At 39.9% G+C, this 15989-nt stretch overlaps 2 protein-coding genes across 2 annotated transcripts in view; one reads left to right on the top strand and one right to left on the bottom strand.

Annotated features, from left to right (window-relative positions):
- LOC101740450 (uncharacterized) overlaps positions 1–15989 on the top strand; it is a 960210-nt gene that overhangs the window by 378670 nt on the left and 565551 nt on the right. The window lies entirely within an intron of this gene.
- On the bottom strand, positions 664–12282 carry LOC101741567 (iodotyrosine deiodinase). The gene is made up of 4 exons (XM_004925224.5): positions 11938–12282; positions 3973–4197; positions 1707–2023; positions 664–903 (listed from the first exon to the last, which is right to left on the bottom strand). The coding sequence occupies exons 1-4, from the start codon at positions 12113–12115 to the stop codon at positions 721–723; spliced, it is 903 nt and encodes a 300-aa protein (XP_004925281.1). The 5' UTR covers positions 12116–12282; the 3' UTR covers positions 664–720.

Here is a 15989-nt window from a genome sequence, read left to right on the forward strand (position 1 = left end):
TGGTACATTTACTTGCTACGTCGCATGAATATTTCCTTGCCCGTTTTAAGGCATAACCTAAATATTTAAAAGGGTGTGTACTCTAATTTACCCCACAACAGCCTTCCAAATTCGGAAATCGCTCCTTCGATTTATTAAGATCTTGTCTCAGCTCCGGAGACTTCTCTCGGATATTTGGATAGCAAATATCTTGCCCTCGCAGCAACACATGACTGCTTTGTTGCAGGATGATACATGATGATATAACTAATGCGTGTAATCCTCCAACTAGGTACTCAAGACAGGAATAATTAAAGTAGTAGGATGATCACCCCTCTACACTTATTTTCTGCAAAGCTGATATTCTCGGGTCAGAGAGCGGGGTAGTCAGACATCATACATTTGACACTTTGGGACTTTGGACCAGTGGGCCGTCCGTCTACGACGCTACTGAGAGAATTCCGATTACTAATCATTCTGATATTTCTGATTTAAAAGCCAGCTTACCTCGCGACGGAGTTTTATTTCCCGGAGACGTGTCGGTAGGTAGAGATTGTGAATAGGGTCTAGCAATAAAGCGAGTTGGACAAATGAGTCCCGATACTCTTTACTACTTAGATGTGGAGCTACAAGTACGAATGAATGATGCAAGATAGGGAATGATGTCTTCAACAAATTATACACTTTTGTATAGTTAATTTATTCAGTCATTTGGATGAGCTATTAAAACTAAGCAGCAGTTCAGATCTTAAGCATGATCTCTTCTAAAGGCTTTCTATCTAAATCAGGTACAGTTGTTTCCTTGTGCGGCCTTCCTACCGGCAGAAGGAGTTCCAGTCTCTCATTGGCTGGTCTCGAGAGGAGATCCCGGAGACGAGCGTTGGCATTTAGAGGTGTCGATGTAAGCGCCACTAGGCCGCAGTACTGAAAGGAGAATAATCGGAACGTGACTGTTGGTGGTATATCTTGTATTGAAGATTTTAGGAATTGTATAATTTATCGTAAGCCATTTGTGAGCATGTCAAGTACGTATTCCTTTAGAAAATGGTCTGTCTATATTTAAACACCAGTATAGTCACTTCGTTCTATATTAGTACATCGGGCGTATACATAAGGGACCACTTCAAAACCTTTTATCATCTTAAGTCAGAAAATTCTTTTGATTATTTTTTATTTCTGTTTGGTTATGATACATTAAATATATCCCGTCCCCATGCAATCTTGTGTAATCTTCGAGATTCGATTCAGGGTCGATTCCCGTCAAATTACAATATCCTTGTTATTTCCAAGACCGAGTAAGTGACATATTGATCTCATTATAAACTTATCAATAAATTTGTGATATCCTAAAAACCACTGGGAGGGAAATGTAAACGAAATTAATATAAATACGTGTCTCTGGGTACTCGGTGGGACAATGGTTATTGGTTATACCTGTATTTTGTATCGTGTGTCCTATGGATGCTCTGAGGAATTGTTTAAGATAGTCCCATTGTCACACCACCCGCTGATTGGTTTGTGACCATTCAACCACCTCCACCACCTCTTTTATGTTGTCTGGCCGCTATGACATGTCCTTTCTTCTCCAAATTGGAATATAGTACTAAGCGGTAGACAGAGGCTCAGCTGTGCTCTTGGCATCGCTGATGCTCATGAGCATTAATATCAGTCAATATTAGATGGAAGTTGCAGTCGTATGCCTCTTTCAATTACCAATAGACATATACCTGAATAGCTGCTAGCAGAAATCCTGCTGCGATGGCCGTGCTGATCTCACTATAGTAATGCATCCGTTTCTTTCCATCTGATCTCCAGGAGTACGCCTGTCTGAACACCAGAACTAAAGCTGGTGCTTCAGATAGGTAAGGTTTGCTTGGCTTTGTGGCAAAAGGTTTGAGATCAGTCACCCATTGTCTGGACATCCTCTGGGTGTAGTTTAATTCCTCTTCTTGTTCTACAATCTCGCGGATTGCTTCCTTAATTTGTGGATCTTGGACCACTACAAAGGTCCAGGGTTCAGTGTGAGCGCCTGATGGTGCAGTGCCTGAAAATCGAGATATTTTTGTGCAATACATTGCGAAATTGTATGATGCCACGCATTGTGGGAGACGACACGGTTCCCTATTTCTGCCTCATCCCAACGATAAAATCTAGTTTGAAGGTGGGACGAATGATATCACTGGGCTAAGCGCGCTGTATTTAGTACCATATCGAATCAAAAGGCTATCACAGTTCAGTATGAAATAGCACGATAAACTCCAGACATAACACAGAAGGTCAATGCGCTAAGATTCGGTTAACATTTTAATGAAAGTATTTATATTTTATACGATACAGTTTTTAATTAATTGTTGTTGCGGGTTATTTTTTTTAGAAATACTTATAATGAATGCAAAAATTAATCTTTGAATTTATTCATCTATGAATTAAGTAAATTTAATCATTTCAAGTTTGGGTGGTATTTAAATAATGTTTATAACTTACACAATTTTCAAATGACTACTAGTACTAATTCAAATGTTTTTTTTTTGCATAGATAGGTGAAATTTCACATCGTGGATGCCCACGCTTTCCTTGAGACGTCTTTGTGAGGTCGATGTTTTTAACTGTCTTAGAGAAACCGCTAAAACCTTTTTTTTTGCTACCTAGCTGAGAGCCTTGAGAGGCTATATCAGCGTAACCTTAACTAGTAGGTGAGCTGACGGGGCTTAAACCTAACGACGTTGCTAACACGAACCCATGCAAGAGCCGTGCTTCGCAAAATCCACCACCGGATCGGAAACGCGACTCAATGAGAAGATCCGGCGAGAAACTTAGTGGGCTGTGTCTGAGGGTTGCACGCTAAGACCGTTGAAACAGATCTGAACCTCTCTTTATTGGACAGTTTAAAACGCCCTCCACATCGCCAGAGACAGAAAAAGATGTAGAAAGGTCGTGCGAGAGAAAGTGATGCAGAAGGGTGATTTAGCATTGAGGAATATGAGGAGGAGGACGAGACAAATAGCTGTTATAAAATCGGACAGCTAGACTGAAGAAATTCCAGAAACTATCTGATGATAGTTAGTATTGTGCGTTTGCCTTATTTTATTACCTTTTTTAATTATGTTCCATTGCGAATACGTAACGCAAAATATGAGCAAACTTTAATCTACTTTTTGATATGTATTTCTGCTTTCGAAAACCCAGAGTGTCGACCAGAAAAGTGTGAAAACTGAAAAGTAAGTTGAGCCACCGCCCCCCGTGTCGTTACAGTGACAAAAAGAATTCCACGAAAACCATAGGTTTGATATATTTAACAAAAATAAAATCACGGAATAGATAAATAAGGTTTATCTATTCCGTGAATAAAATAATAATTCCATAGGAAGTTAAAAAATATTTGCCCCGACACAAAGCATTATTACGTATATAATGTTACAAGGTTAAAACCATTATAAATGTTTAAAAATAATGTTTGTAATCGCATGTGTGTTTACAAAAGACTTTGAACTAATTTAAGGTTTTTGTTTTTGTTGCTTATAACAAAGGTAAACGTAGACCCTTTTTTTATTGCTTAGATGTGTGAACGAGCTCCCAGCCCACCTGGTGTTAAGTGGTTACTGGAGCCCATAGACATCTACAACGTAAATGCGCTACCCACCTTCAGATATAAGTTCTAAGATCTCAGTGTGGTTACAACGGCTGCCCCACCCTTCAAACCGAAACGCATTACTGCTTCACGGCAGAAATAGGCAGGGTGGTGGTACCTATCCGCGCGGACTGACAAGAGGGCCTACCACCAGTAATGTTTGAAGAGGGACAACTTATAGCTTTGAGGGAGCTTTCTTAAAGCATGAATTTTAAATTTTGTATAGACTACAGCTACTAACGAATGTGAAATTATTGCTTAAGTAATTTTACATAGTCGAATTGCAATCTCCTGTAATCACTTTAGAATAGATGAGTCGTGTCTTAGTTTACGCGCTTAAGGAATAAAAAAAGAGTTTTACAAACCAGCAGTCTTCACAATATTATCCAAGACTTCCTGAGGTATAGGCTCAGCGCTAAAACATCTGACCGTTCGCCTTTTGGCCATCAGCTCATAATATTCCCTGGACTTCTGAAGGATTTCTTCATCGGATTTCCTCGGAGGTCGGTAAGGTATGTGCGGAGTGTCTTCCGGGATTGCTGGCAGGAGTAACTCTGGGTCATCGTCCCCATCATCAGGGAATTCACGTTCTGAAGTTAACAGATATTTATTTTATTTATATTAATACGTGAAGCAAAAACTTTGAACCCCTTTTTACGAAAATTGCGCGGACGGAGGAGTATGAAATTTCCCACCCTTATAGAGAATATAGAGAAGAAGTGCACAATGCTAATATTTTTTTAAAATTTTGCATTAAAGATACATTAAATCAATATAGAAAACATTACACACACTACCATGTATTTGACACACACACACATACACACACATAGTCTTTGTTTATTGTCAAACTTTTGTTATTGCTTAAAGTCTGTAGTCGAATTGAGAATAAGATAAAAGTATTGTTTATCTTTCTTGGCGAAATCTGTCACTATAGAAATATAATAGTCTTTGACAATTAAACCATAATAATGTTCAAACTTACGACTTCAATTAATTATAGTCGAAGTTCGACAACTGCGGGACTACTAGTTTTTTCCTCTAATGCACTAAGCGGGTACCTCTCGGTTCGGAGGGTATTAAACGGTTATCTTAGGTCATAGACGTCAATACATGAGTTCCGCCACCCACCTTGAAATGTGAGGTTCAAGTACCAATTGGTTTGGGTAGCGTCTAACCCTTCAAACTGAAACGTAAAACTGTTTCGCTCCATAAATCATAGGATGAGGACGGTTGCACTGCGATACGCTCACAGTAAGTTTTACCAACAGTAATTAGACATGTAAAATGATGAGATTCTTCTTATGTTTCCACATGATCTTCGCTAAGCATACAAATTTGTTGAAACTCATCAATTTACATCGGTAACGGTATGCTATAGGTTCTGTGCCAGAAACATTATAAGTCTCGAAAGAAACTGAAAAGACGAACAGAGATGTATGAAGCCCTAGAAAATTTTAATCTTGTGTGATCACTGGTGGTATGTGCGCTATGTCCGCTATAGAGGGGTACCTCTAGGTAGAGTGCAGTTGTAACTGCACCGATCTATTACCGTTAATCAGTTAATTGGGCAGTCGATTGGTCATTAGAACAATAGTAAATTATTATGGGGCAATTAGGGCGAAAACAATTTGGAAGACAGAAGGTAATTTGAAAGGATTTTTTTTTATTGCTTAGATGGGTGGACGAGCTCACAGCCCATCTAGTGTTAAGTGGTTACGGATCCCATAGATATCTACAACGTAAATCCGCCACCCACCTTGAGATATATGTTCTAAGGTCTCAGTATAGTTAGTTACAACGGCTGCCTGACTCTTCAAACCGAAACACATTACTGCTTCACGGTAGAAATAGGCAGGGTGGTGGTACCTACCCGTGCGTCTAAGCTCCTAAAACTATTAAGTCAGCCATACGCATTGAAACTTTCTTTATAGCTCAGTAACATATTGTGCCGCCTCTAATTTTTCCGTCACTACATTGTGTAGGAGTTCATAATATCTTCCAATTTTCATCAGTTATAGTGATTTATAGAAAGACTGAAGGAAATTCTTATTATAGGTCCCACTTTTTTTGTCGCTACAGAACCCTTAAATAATTAATATTATTATTAAGCATTTATTGTTAAGCAAAGTAAAATTTCAATCTTACATTAACTATGTTAGTTTACTGTTCAAATTAGTAATTTATAAATAATCTTTATCAGTGTAAGCCTGACGCAGTAAATTTGAGATGCGTTGTTTTTTTTATTTCGAAATACTCTTTTTTGTTGAACTTGGATATTCCGTGCCTAAAAAAATAAATAGACTACCAAATCAGTTACATAACGTTACGTTGGCACATAAATGGTTAATTACTAAAAAGAAACATAGCACGCATAATAATTTTATTGGTTATCTGTGCAAGCGTAATGGATTCTACACGATATCTGTTATGTTTGCTAACAGATATCACTAAATATTGATAAGAAATTTACTTCACATTCAAACACGGAAATCTGAATGTTAAAATAGATTTCCGTGTTTATCGAACAACGAATTTTGGCTTTTTTAAAACCGGTGGTTCAGATTAACGAGAACCTTTTGATATATTTATGTTAATGAAGTCGTCGTGGCCTAACAGATAAGACGTCCGGTGCGTTCGTGTAGAGCGATGCACCGGTGTTCGAATCTCAGGCGGATACCAATTTTTCTAATGAAATACGTACTCAACAAATGTTCACGATTGATTTCCACGGTGAAAGAATAACATCGTGTAATAAAAATGAAACCCGCAAAGTTATAATTTGCGTAATTACTGGTGGTAGGACCTCTTGTGAGTCCGCGCGGGTGGGTACCACCACCCTGCCCATTTCTGCCGTGAAGCAGTAATGCGTTTCGGTTTGAAGGGTGGGGTAGCCGTTGTAACTATACTGAAACCTTAGAACTTATATCTCAAGGTGGGTGGCGCATTTACGTTGTGGATGTCTATGGGCTCCAGTAACCACTTAACACCAGGTGGGCTGTGAGCTCGTCCACAAATATAAGCAATAAAAAAAATTGATATAAACAATTTGAATACGAATCTGTGGTTTTGGGCTTTTTCCCTTCTCTTGCCTTAGGGTAGGTAGGTGACAAACTCATATTTACAAAAAAAGTTCTAGAATTGAAATTTTTTGCGTTAAAAACGTCTCGTCGTGTTTAGCATTGGACCAAAACTATTTTATACTTGATAGAGCGTTAGGGTCGCAATATCTGCCAGCTCACAAGATTATACCTATAAGATTGGACAGTGAATATACTAGTATCTATCATATCTTTATTTCCAGAACAGATTTACCCAAATATTGTTTATTGGGCTGCGAACCGTGAACTGAGAAACAAAAGTAATATTTTTCACGCCTAAGGAACATGCAAATATTTTACGATTTTCATATCATAAAGTTTTCTGTCTACTAGTAGTGGTCGAAATACGACTATAATTAATGTAAATTATATGTTTGGACATTATTATGGTTCATTATTATTACGGTCAAGGACTATACTTCTATAATCACAGATTTCGTCAAGCTATACTATAGACAAACAGTATTAATCTAATCTCAATTTGACCACAGACTTTATTTAACATTAAACAAAATAGTATAAAGGTGTGTGTGTCAAATACGTGGTGTGTAATGTTTTTTTATTGATTTAAAGTATTTTTGTGCATAGGTAATTAAAAAAAATATAGCATTTAGAACTCCTCAAAGTATGAGAAATTTCATACTCCTCTGTCCGCGCATTTTTAGTAAAAAGGGTTACAAAGTTACACGTAAGTATTAATATATAAATCTGTTTATAACATCAGAATATGGATTTTTTCAAACTTGTACTATACTTATTAATCGTTACCGTCATCGTAGCTCAATGTTTGTTTTTGTATAGTCTGTCTTTTTGTTTGTTTGTATGGGCTGATATTTGATATGGTTAGAGCGATTCTGACGATAGTTTGATGGCTAGAGGGAAATCCTATGAGAACAATTAATATTATAATTAAATTGCACATATCTAAGATGCGTGTTTGAGAATTTTAAAACAGTAAAAAAAAAGGGTGCGTGTACTTATGTACGCGCGTAAGAAGTTATACTTTATTTTTATTATATATACTTTTTTAAATTATTTTAATATTAAATAATAAATATTTAACATTAAAAAATGAATGCTAATAACACATTTTTTTACGAGTGTACATGCGCGAAAGTTCACCTGCGGCTATATTCAGATTCGCCAAGTTACGTCGGTCATATTGTAATGAGCGATTTAGTGGGCAACTTCATTTCTGTTAATTTTGTGTCGCGGTGCGCGCGCATCGTAAAGTTTCACTCTCATCAATTTTTCATAGCGAGCCTAAAAAAGTATAACTTCAAAAATACATGCTGATATCAAGGGACGCGGCTGAAGTCGCAGGAATGGCTTGTAGCCTAATAATTAGTTACAAGAACCTTGTATGTTATCGGAAGTGCTTTGAAACGAGTCAGTTTGAGAAACGACCTCAATTTATATGATAAAAAAAATATAGCACACGCTCAAAGCAGATATGTTATTGAATCATACAAATTGAAGGATATAATAATACATATATTTTAACAAAATAAAATAAATTAAAAAATCTATATATAGTAGAAGTCAATCAAATATAACTAGTCAGGTCATAAGTATTGTCACACAGTAAAAACTTTTCTTTTAGAATGCTGGCCACAAAAAAGATTATGGAATTCGAATTTCGAATTGTTCATGAAAATAAAAAAGGTATACTTTTAGAATTTTACTCATTTTTAAATATGGAGTGGACGCTTAAAGAAGACCGTGTTGCAGTTATTGCGTTGCATTGTTGCGGTTACGCGCCAATTCAAATTTTTAAGATACTGAAAAATTTGAATATAACCAAAAGATTTGTTTATCGTACCATCAAACGATACAATGAAGACTCTAGTGTAGATGACAGGTCAAGAAGTGGTCGCCCTCGGTCTGTTAGGACTCCAGCAGTGATAAAAGCTGTGAAGGCGCGAATTCAAAGAAATCCCAAACGTAAGCAGAAACTGTTGGCCCTTCAGATGGGGTTAAGCAGAACCACGGTGAAAAGGGTGTTAAATGAAGACTTAGGGCTTCGGGCATATCGAAGAAAAACAGGACATCGTTTGAATGCTCGTCTAATGGACCTGAGACTGAAGAGATGCCGCGCTTTGTTGAAGCGGTACGCGGGAAAAAAATATCGGGAAATTCTTTTTTCGGATGAAGAAATTTTTACCGCAGAAGAGAGCTACAACAAACAAAATGATAAGGTGTACGCACACAGTAGTGAAGAAGCGAGCAACCGTATTCCGCGTGACCAACGAGGTCATTTTCCATCCTCGCTCATGGTATGGTTGGGAGTTTCTTATTGGGGCTTAACAGAGGTACATTTTTGTGAGAAAGGTGTAAAAACGAATGCAGTTGTGTATCAAAATACAGTCCTGACGAACCTTGTGGAACCTGTTTCTCATACCATGTTCAATAACAGGCACTGGGTATTCTAACAAGATTCGGCGCCAGCTCATAGAGCGAAGAGCACACAAGACTGGCTAGTGGCGCGTGAAATCGACTTCATCCGGCACGAAGACTGGCCCTCCTCCAGTCCAGATTTGAATCCGTTAGATTACAAGATATGGTAACACTTGGAGGAAAAGGCGTGCTCAAAGCCTCATCCCAATTTGGAGTCACTCTAGACATCCTTGATTAAGGCAGCCGCCGATATTGACATGGACCTCGTTCGTGCTGCGATAGACGACTGGCCGCGCAGATTGAAGGCCTGTATTCAAAATCACGGAGGTCATTTTAAATAAACTTTAGTGTCATAAGAATTTATGTTTTGTTAAGTTCATTTTGGTATATGAATGGTTACATAATGAATAAACTTGTTTCAATTATTTTACATTAAACATGTGACAGAATTTATGACCTGACTAGGTACATTAATAAGTCAAATACGGTAGTATTAATATTTAGTCAGATCTTGACTAAATTTGAGTTCACATGAGGAGCTGCAGCTTACAATAAAAAAAATAAACATTAAAACGGTTTACCTACAAAAAATTTTCCGAGGTAACACACACACAAAAAAAACAATTGTATTGACACAGTTCTTACGAGGGCAATGAATTATTTAGAAATACTCTTTTAAATATGTAGTTTATTTATTCAAATTTAGTATTTTAAATAGTTTATTTTGATCAATGGCAGTATAGTTTTTGTCAAAATGCTTTTGATTGAAGTTTACAATTCAAAAAAATACGTGCTCAACGAAGGAGCTCAAAACAGAGAATCTAACCGCTTTTTGTCAACTACTCAACTTTGGATTTTAAAAAAGTTTTTCGTTCGTATATCCTGAGCTATTAGCTATAGCTCTTAGGGGTGTATTAAATATAGCAGTATAACACGCGACTCCAAAGTTGTAGTTTCTTTTTATTTATTGCTCACCGCCCACCTGGTGTTAAGTGGTTACAGGAGCCATCCACAACGTAAATGCGCCACCCACCTTGAGATATAAGTTCTAAGGTCTCAAGTATAGTTACAACGGCTTCCCCACCCTTCAAACCGAAACGCATTACCGCTTCACGGCAGAAATAGGCAGGGTGGTGGTACCCAACCGCGCGGACTGACAAGAGGTCCTACCACCAGTAATAGACGAAAAAGAGTTAAAGGTCGAAAGAGTTAAATGACTGTGACATATAGACAGGCGGGACAGGCACAAATTACAATTATTACGACTTAATGTATTTGATCGGATAAATATAAATATAATTCAATATTATCGTTCAAAGTTCATGGTTTTTGTAGTGATTTTTAATTGTAATTTGAACACGAAAAAAAAAATTGACGTAAATACACTTAGTACTCACACTTGTGGTTTCGCTCGTTTATCCTTATTATATATTGTCTGTGTGTGTATATATTTAAACATATTTAAAGTATATTTATCAGTCTCTGGTACCACAGGGAACCCTAAATTGAGGCTGGGTGACGTGCGTGATGTGTTTCCAGCTATTAATGTTATTAGTATGATATTAGCGTGCAGATTATGTTAAGATTATTTTTCCGATTTTATACAGTATGCAATATTGAGAGAGAGAGAGAGAGAGAGAATACACTTTATTGCACACCAAAACACAATTTACATTCAAAAAACAATCAAAAAAAGCAGATACATTTGTACAATAGGCGGTCTTATCGCTAAAAGCGATCTCTTCCAGACAACCGTTTAATTTATAGAAATTCTGGAAAATACTGGAAAATATTGAGCCATAAAGCGAATGTTAAAGGGACAAATTTTTGGTCATATTATGTTAATTGACGCAATAAGTCATCCAGTACCAAAGCTAAAAGGCCTCGTGAAAATTAGCGTCAAGACAAACTTACAATCAAACAAAATAAATTGTATGTAATTTTATCGAAACTAGAGGTCCCGCAGTAGTCGAAATTCGACTATAATTAATTGGAATTGTAAATTTGTACACTATTATGATTGTATTTTATACTTCTATAATCACAAATTTCACCAAGGCTACACTATAAAAATATTAATAAAGACAACAAACAATATTTAATCTATTCTCAATTTGACTATAGACGTCAAGAACAAAAGTTTGACAATAAATAGTATGGATGCGTGTGTGCGTCAAATACATGGTATGTAGTGTGTGTAATGTTTTCTTTATTGATTTAATGTAACTTTTATGAATTATTTTTAAAAAATATTAGCATTGTGCACTTCTTCTCTATATTCTCTATAAGTGTGGAAAATTTCATACTCCTCCGTCCGCGCAATTTTCGTAAAAAGGGATACAAAGTTTCTGCTTCACGTATTAATATATAGATGTGACTTAGGCGTTGTATGCAGTTTCCAACCTCCAACTTGCCTTGCAAGTACGTATCTTTTAACTTTTATTTTTAGAATACACAGTGCGTTGACTGACCGCCAGACAGCAGGCCATGCGTCCTTTATATTTAATTCTAAATGGTAGACAGAAAATTAGTTGTATATATGTCGTGTCGATTTGCGGTTAATAAACCAATTTCGAAATTTGTATTAAAAAAAAAAAGAATATTCATAGAATTAAATAAAACATGATTTTCAAAATTCTGAATTTAATCACGTTACTTAGTTATTGTTTCATTAATAACAATTATTGGTTATTACTTACTTTCCTTGTTATAAAATAACCGTTTATTTGAACGGTCCTTGGCTTTATGATGTGCGTATTATAAAAATCAATGCATTAATATAGCACTCATGGCAACATTCATTAAAAAAAAAACATTGAAAAAGAAACTAACCTTTTTTCTTTGGGCCGGTTCGCGCCAATTTTTCTTCCTTTATTTCAACATTCCTGTAATGAATATCCAATCTGTTCTTGTGGAATATCGTGAAGCCTATAAAACAAACTATTAATGCTGTGTACACGATAAAACAGTTCTTCTCCAATGTCCAAACAACTAGCGATATAATATTCATTTTTAAAAATTACTCGATACGTTTACTCAGGGCTGAGTTCTTCAGCCGACTGTTGTATACATAATGTAGATAATAATACGCTTTACTGTATAATGTTCGATTTTAGTGCGCCTTCCTGCGTACAATCTATACAGCCGACAAAATTTTGTTGTCAGTAATTAGAAATAAATTCGAATAGTTTAAAAAAAAAATATTTATTTGTAAAAAAGCGTGGGGTTGTTATTCAGGATATTATCAAGATAACCCTTCTACTCATATCTGTTCATAAAATATTTATAACTACTGAGCACCCCACGCATTTTTTACAAAAAAAAATGTTTTTTCTTACACTTTTTAATTCAAATTTATTTTCTATTTTTTAGTTCAATTTTCCATATAAGCGTATTTTGTTAGTTTTTTTAAACTATTATTTATTTTTCATTTTTTAGTTGAATTTCAATTTATTCATTTTTTTTATATGTTGAATTGTCATCGGTCCTTCATAAGTATACCAAATTTCAAGTTAATCCGACGTTTTAACGGGGGTCAAAATCATATTCAAAGATTCCGTTACATACTAACATACATTTTTTTTTTTTGTCAGGAGGAAATCGCCGGACTTCCGCCCTTCACTGGGGATGGAGGGCGGGGCATGTCGGAGTCGAACCGACTAAAACCTCCTGTCTCTCAACAACCAACGTCCAAACCTCGCATGAGACAAAACTCATGAAAAGGCAAAGGGGGGAAAGTGAAGCGTTTAGTGCGGAGCACATCTCTCCCATCACCCTCCCCCTCGGGACGCCGGACTGGCGGTCGTCGGCGCCACGACCACCAGCCCTCTCGGTCGGCAGGCTATCCGAAGCCCGCCTAGATGGCGCCGGTTAGAATGGTCTATCCTACGGAATACTTCGCTGGGTCAGAACCAGCGTGGGTTGAGGATAGCCGGCCTTCCTTCACCCGGATGCTCATGCATAAAACGCGTGCAGAGCAGCTTGCACGTCGTCTTCTTAGGCCCCCTTCGCCGGTCCCCAGGCCGACATGTGAGGGGACCCGAAACACTTAGAGGGCCAGGGCTTGGGCGATATCCACCTCCCTAGCCCCCGCTTGACGGCGACGGGCCTGTGCGTCTCTCACGCGCCCCGCCGCCTCCTTTTGCGAAATGGTGCACTCGCAGAAGTCGAGCATCGCCTTCCACGACTCGTCGTCACCGAGCATCGATGCCACAACACTCGGCAACGACAAGTCGTTTCCTATTTTTGCGACGAGGACACGGCGCCACCCCTCCCATGCGGGGCAGGCGACGAGCGTGTGCTCCGCCGTGTCCAAGTCGCAACCACAATGGTGGCACTCTGCCGTCGGCTCGGCTCCGATCCGGTGCAGGAACTCACCGAAGCAACCATGCCCAGTGAGCACCTGCGTGAGCCGGAAAGTGAGGCGTCCTCTGTCACGATTCACCCAGTTCACAAGAACCGGGCGCATCGCCTCGACGGTCCTACGACCAGCCGAAGGATCGGCCAGCCGTCTGGACCATGACTCCAGCACGGACCGCCGAGATTGGGCCCTCCGCGCTTTGACCACACTGGGGCTGGGACGCGCCACGCCCCGGACACGAAGGTCAGCCCGCCACTGATAGTCAGCAGCGAGCGCCTCCGCCTCCAGGACCTAAGGCGACGTGCCAGCCAGTACACACGCCGCCTCGAAAGAGATGGTGCGATAACCACGGATGACCCTGACTGCGATGGTGCGTTGCGGCCGTTGCAGCAGCTTCGCTACCCCCACGGCCAGGGACTGGCCCCACACGGGCGCCCCGTATAGGGCCATTGATCGCACCACCCCTGTATAGAGACGGCGCGTCACCTGGTCAGGCCCCCCAACATTGGGAAGGAGCCGGCTTAACGCACCGGCCACCCCCAACAAATGAGGGACCAGATTCTGAAAGTGAGCACGGAAGGTCCAACGACTGTCTAGAATGAGGCCGAGGTACTTCAACTGCACCCCGACCCCGATACGGACGCCTCCAACCACGATATGGGCATCGGCAGGTGGCACTCTCCGGGGCCTGTGGAACCACATGGCCTCGGATTTACTGAGTGCCACGTCGAGGCCCAATCTCTTGATTTTGCCGACGACATGCGCCACCCCAGCGGTAGCAAGACGGGCAGACTCAGCAAAACTCCCCCCCCGGGCCACGACCAACGTGTCGTCTGCGTAACAGATTACGCTTAGGCCCGGGAGGAGGGCACCCCTCAGCACCCAGTCATACCCGATATTCCACAAAAGGGGGCCGAGCACCGACCCCTGTGGAACACCGCGCACGACCGGGAACCGGTGCACGATGCCACCGTGTCCGGTACACGTGACCGATCTGTCCTCCAAGTAGGAACCCACCAGCCGGCGAAGGTAGGGGGGCACTCCGTGTCGTTCCAGCGCCCCCCCCCCCCCCCTATCACGGACCAGGGCAGGGTGTTGAACGCATTGGCGATATCGAGTGACACCGCCAAAGCCACCCCACCCCCGGAAACGGCCTCATCCGAGAGGGCCCGCACGCGAAGGATCGCGTTTACCGTTGAGCGGCCCTCTCGGAAACATACTAACATACATACGTCTGAAGCTAATAAAAGAGTATTAAAAAGAAACGTGATGCATTGTTGGAAATATACAATATTATCTTACGTTTTAATTAGAGTTCTAAATTTAAAAGTTCCCGACACGAATTTTGTTTACAAAATAATAATTTGACCTCGTTCAGTAGTTAAACACAAAACAAGTTTTTTTTTTTTTGTTAATGCTTAGTTTGGTGGACGAGCTTACAGCCCACCTGATGTTAAGTGGTTACCAGAACTCGTAGATATCTACAACGTAAATGCGCCACCCACCTTGAGATATAAGTTCTAAGGTCTCAGTATAGTTACAACGGCTGCCCCACCCTTCAAACCGAAACGCATTACTGCTTCACGGTAGAAATAGGCAGGGTGGTGGTACCTATCCGCGCGGACTCACAAGAGGTCCTACCACCAGTAATTACGCAAATTATAATTTTGCGGGTTTCATTTTTATTACACGATATTATTCCTTCAACGTGGAAGTCAATCGTGAACATTTGTTAAGTACGTATTTCATTAGAAAAATTCGCACCCGCCTGCGGGATTCGAACACCGGTGCATCACTAGATACCAATGCACCGGACGTCTTATCCTTTAGACCACGACGACAACAAAAGATTTTAAAGTCACTCTTCAATATTTCAACTTGACCCTATAACGCTGTTCTATCCCAAAATGATAGACTATAAAATTAAGAATACCCCTAAGTATTTTCTACCATGGTAACGGACACGAGGAGACAAGAGGGGTTACTGGTGGTAAGACCTCTTGTGAGTCCGCGCGGATAGAGGTACCACCACCCTGCCTATTTCTGCTGTGAAGCGGTAATGCGTTTCGGTTTGAAGGGTAGGGCAGCCGTTGTAACTATACTTGAGATCTTTAGAACTTATATCTCAAGGTGGGTGGCTCATTTACGTTGTAGATGTCTATGGGCTCCAATAACCACTTAACACCAGGTGGGTTTTGGGCTCGTCTACCCATGTAAGCGATACAAAAAAAATAAAATGTATGAGTCTTCGGATATCCTAGTGACCGGAATTTAGACTTTCGTAATACGGACTTGCGACTCCTCCTTCTCCTTGCGTCGATAATCCTCAATACTGAGGGTCGCAGCTTCCTTTAATAGCTTTCTCGTGGATTATCCTGCACCAGCGCTGCCTAACCTCATGGCAGCGTGGATTGAAGTGTTGAGAGTAGAGCGCATCTGGTCAGACCAGCGCATTAGACATCTGACTCTTGGCGTTCTTCCGCATACCTTACCAGTTATCAGCTGCTTTTCTAAATTGTCACCT

Source organism: Bombyx mori, chromosome 6, assembly GCF_030269925.1.
Source record: "Bombyx mori chromosome 6, ASM3026992v2".
In the NCBI taxonomy this organism is placed as follows: Eukaryota; Metazoa; Arthropoda; class Insecta; order Lepidoptera; family Bombycidae; genus Bombyx; species Bombyx mori.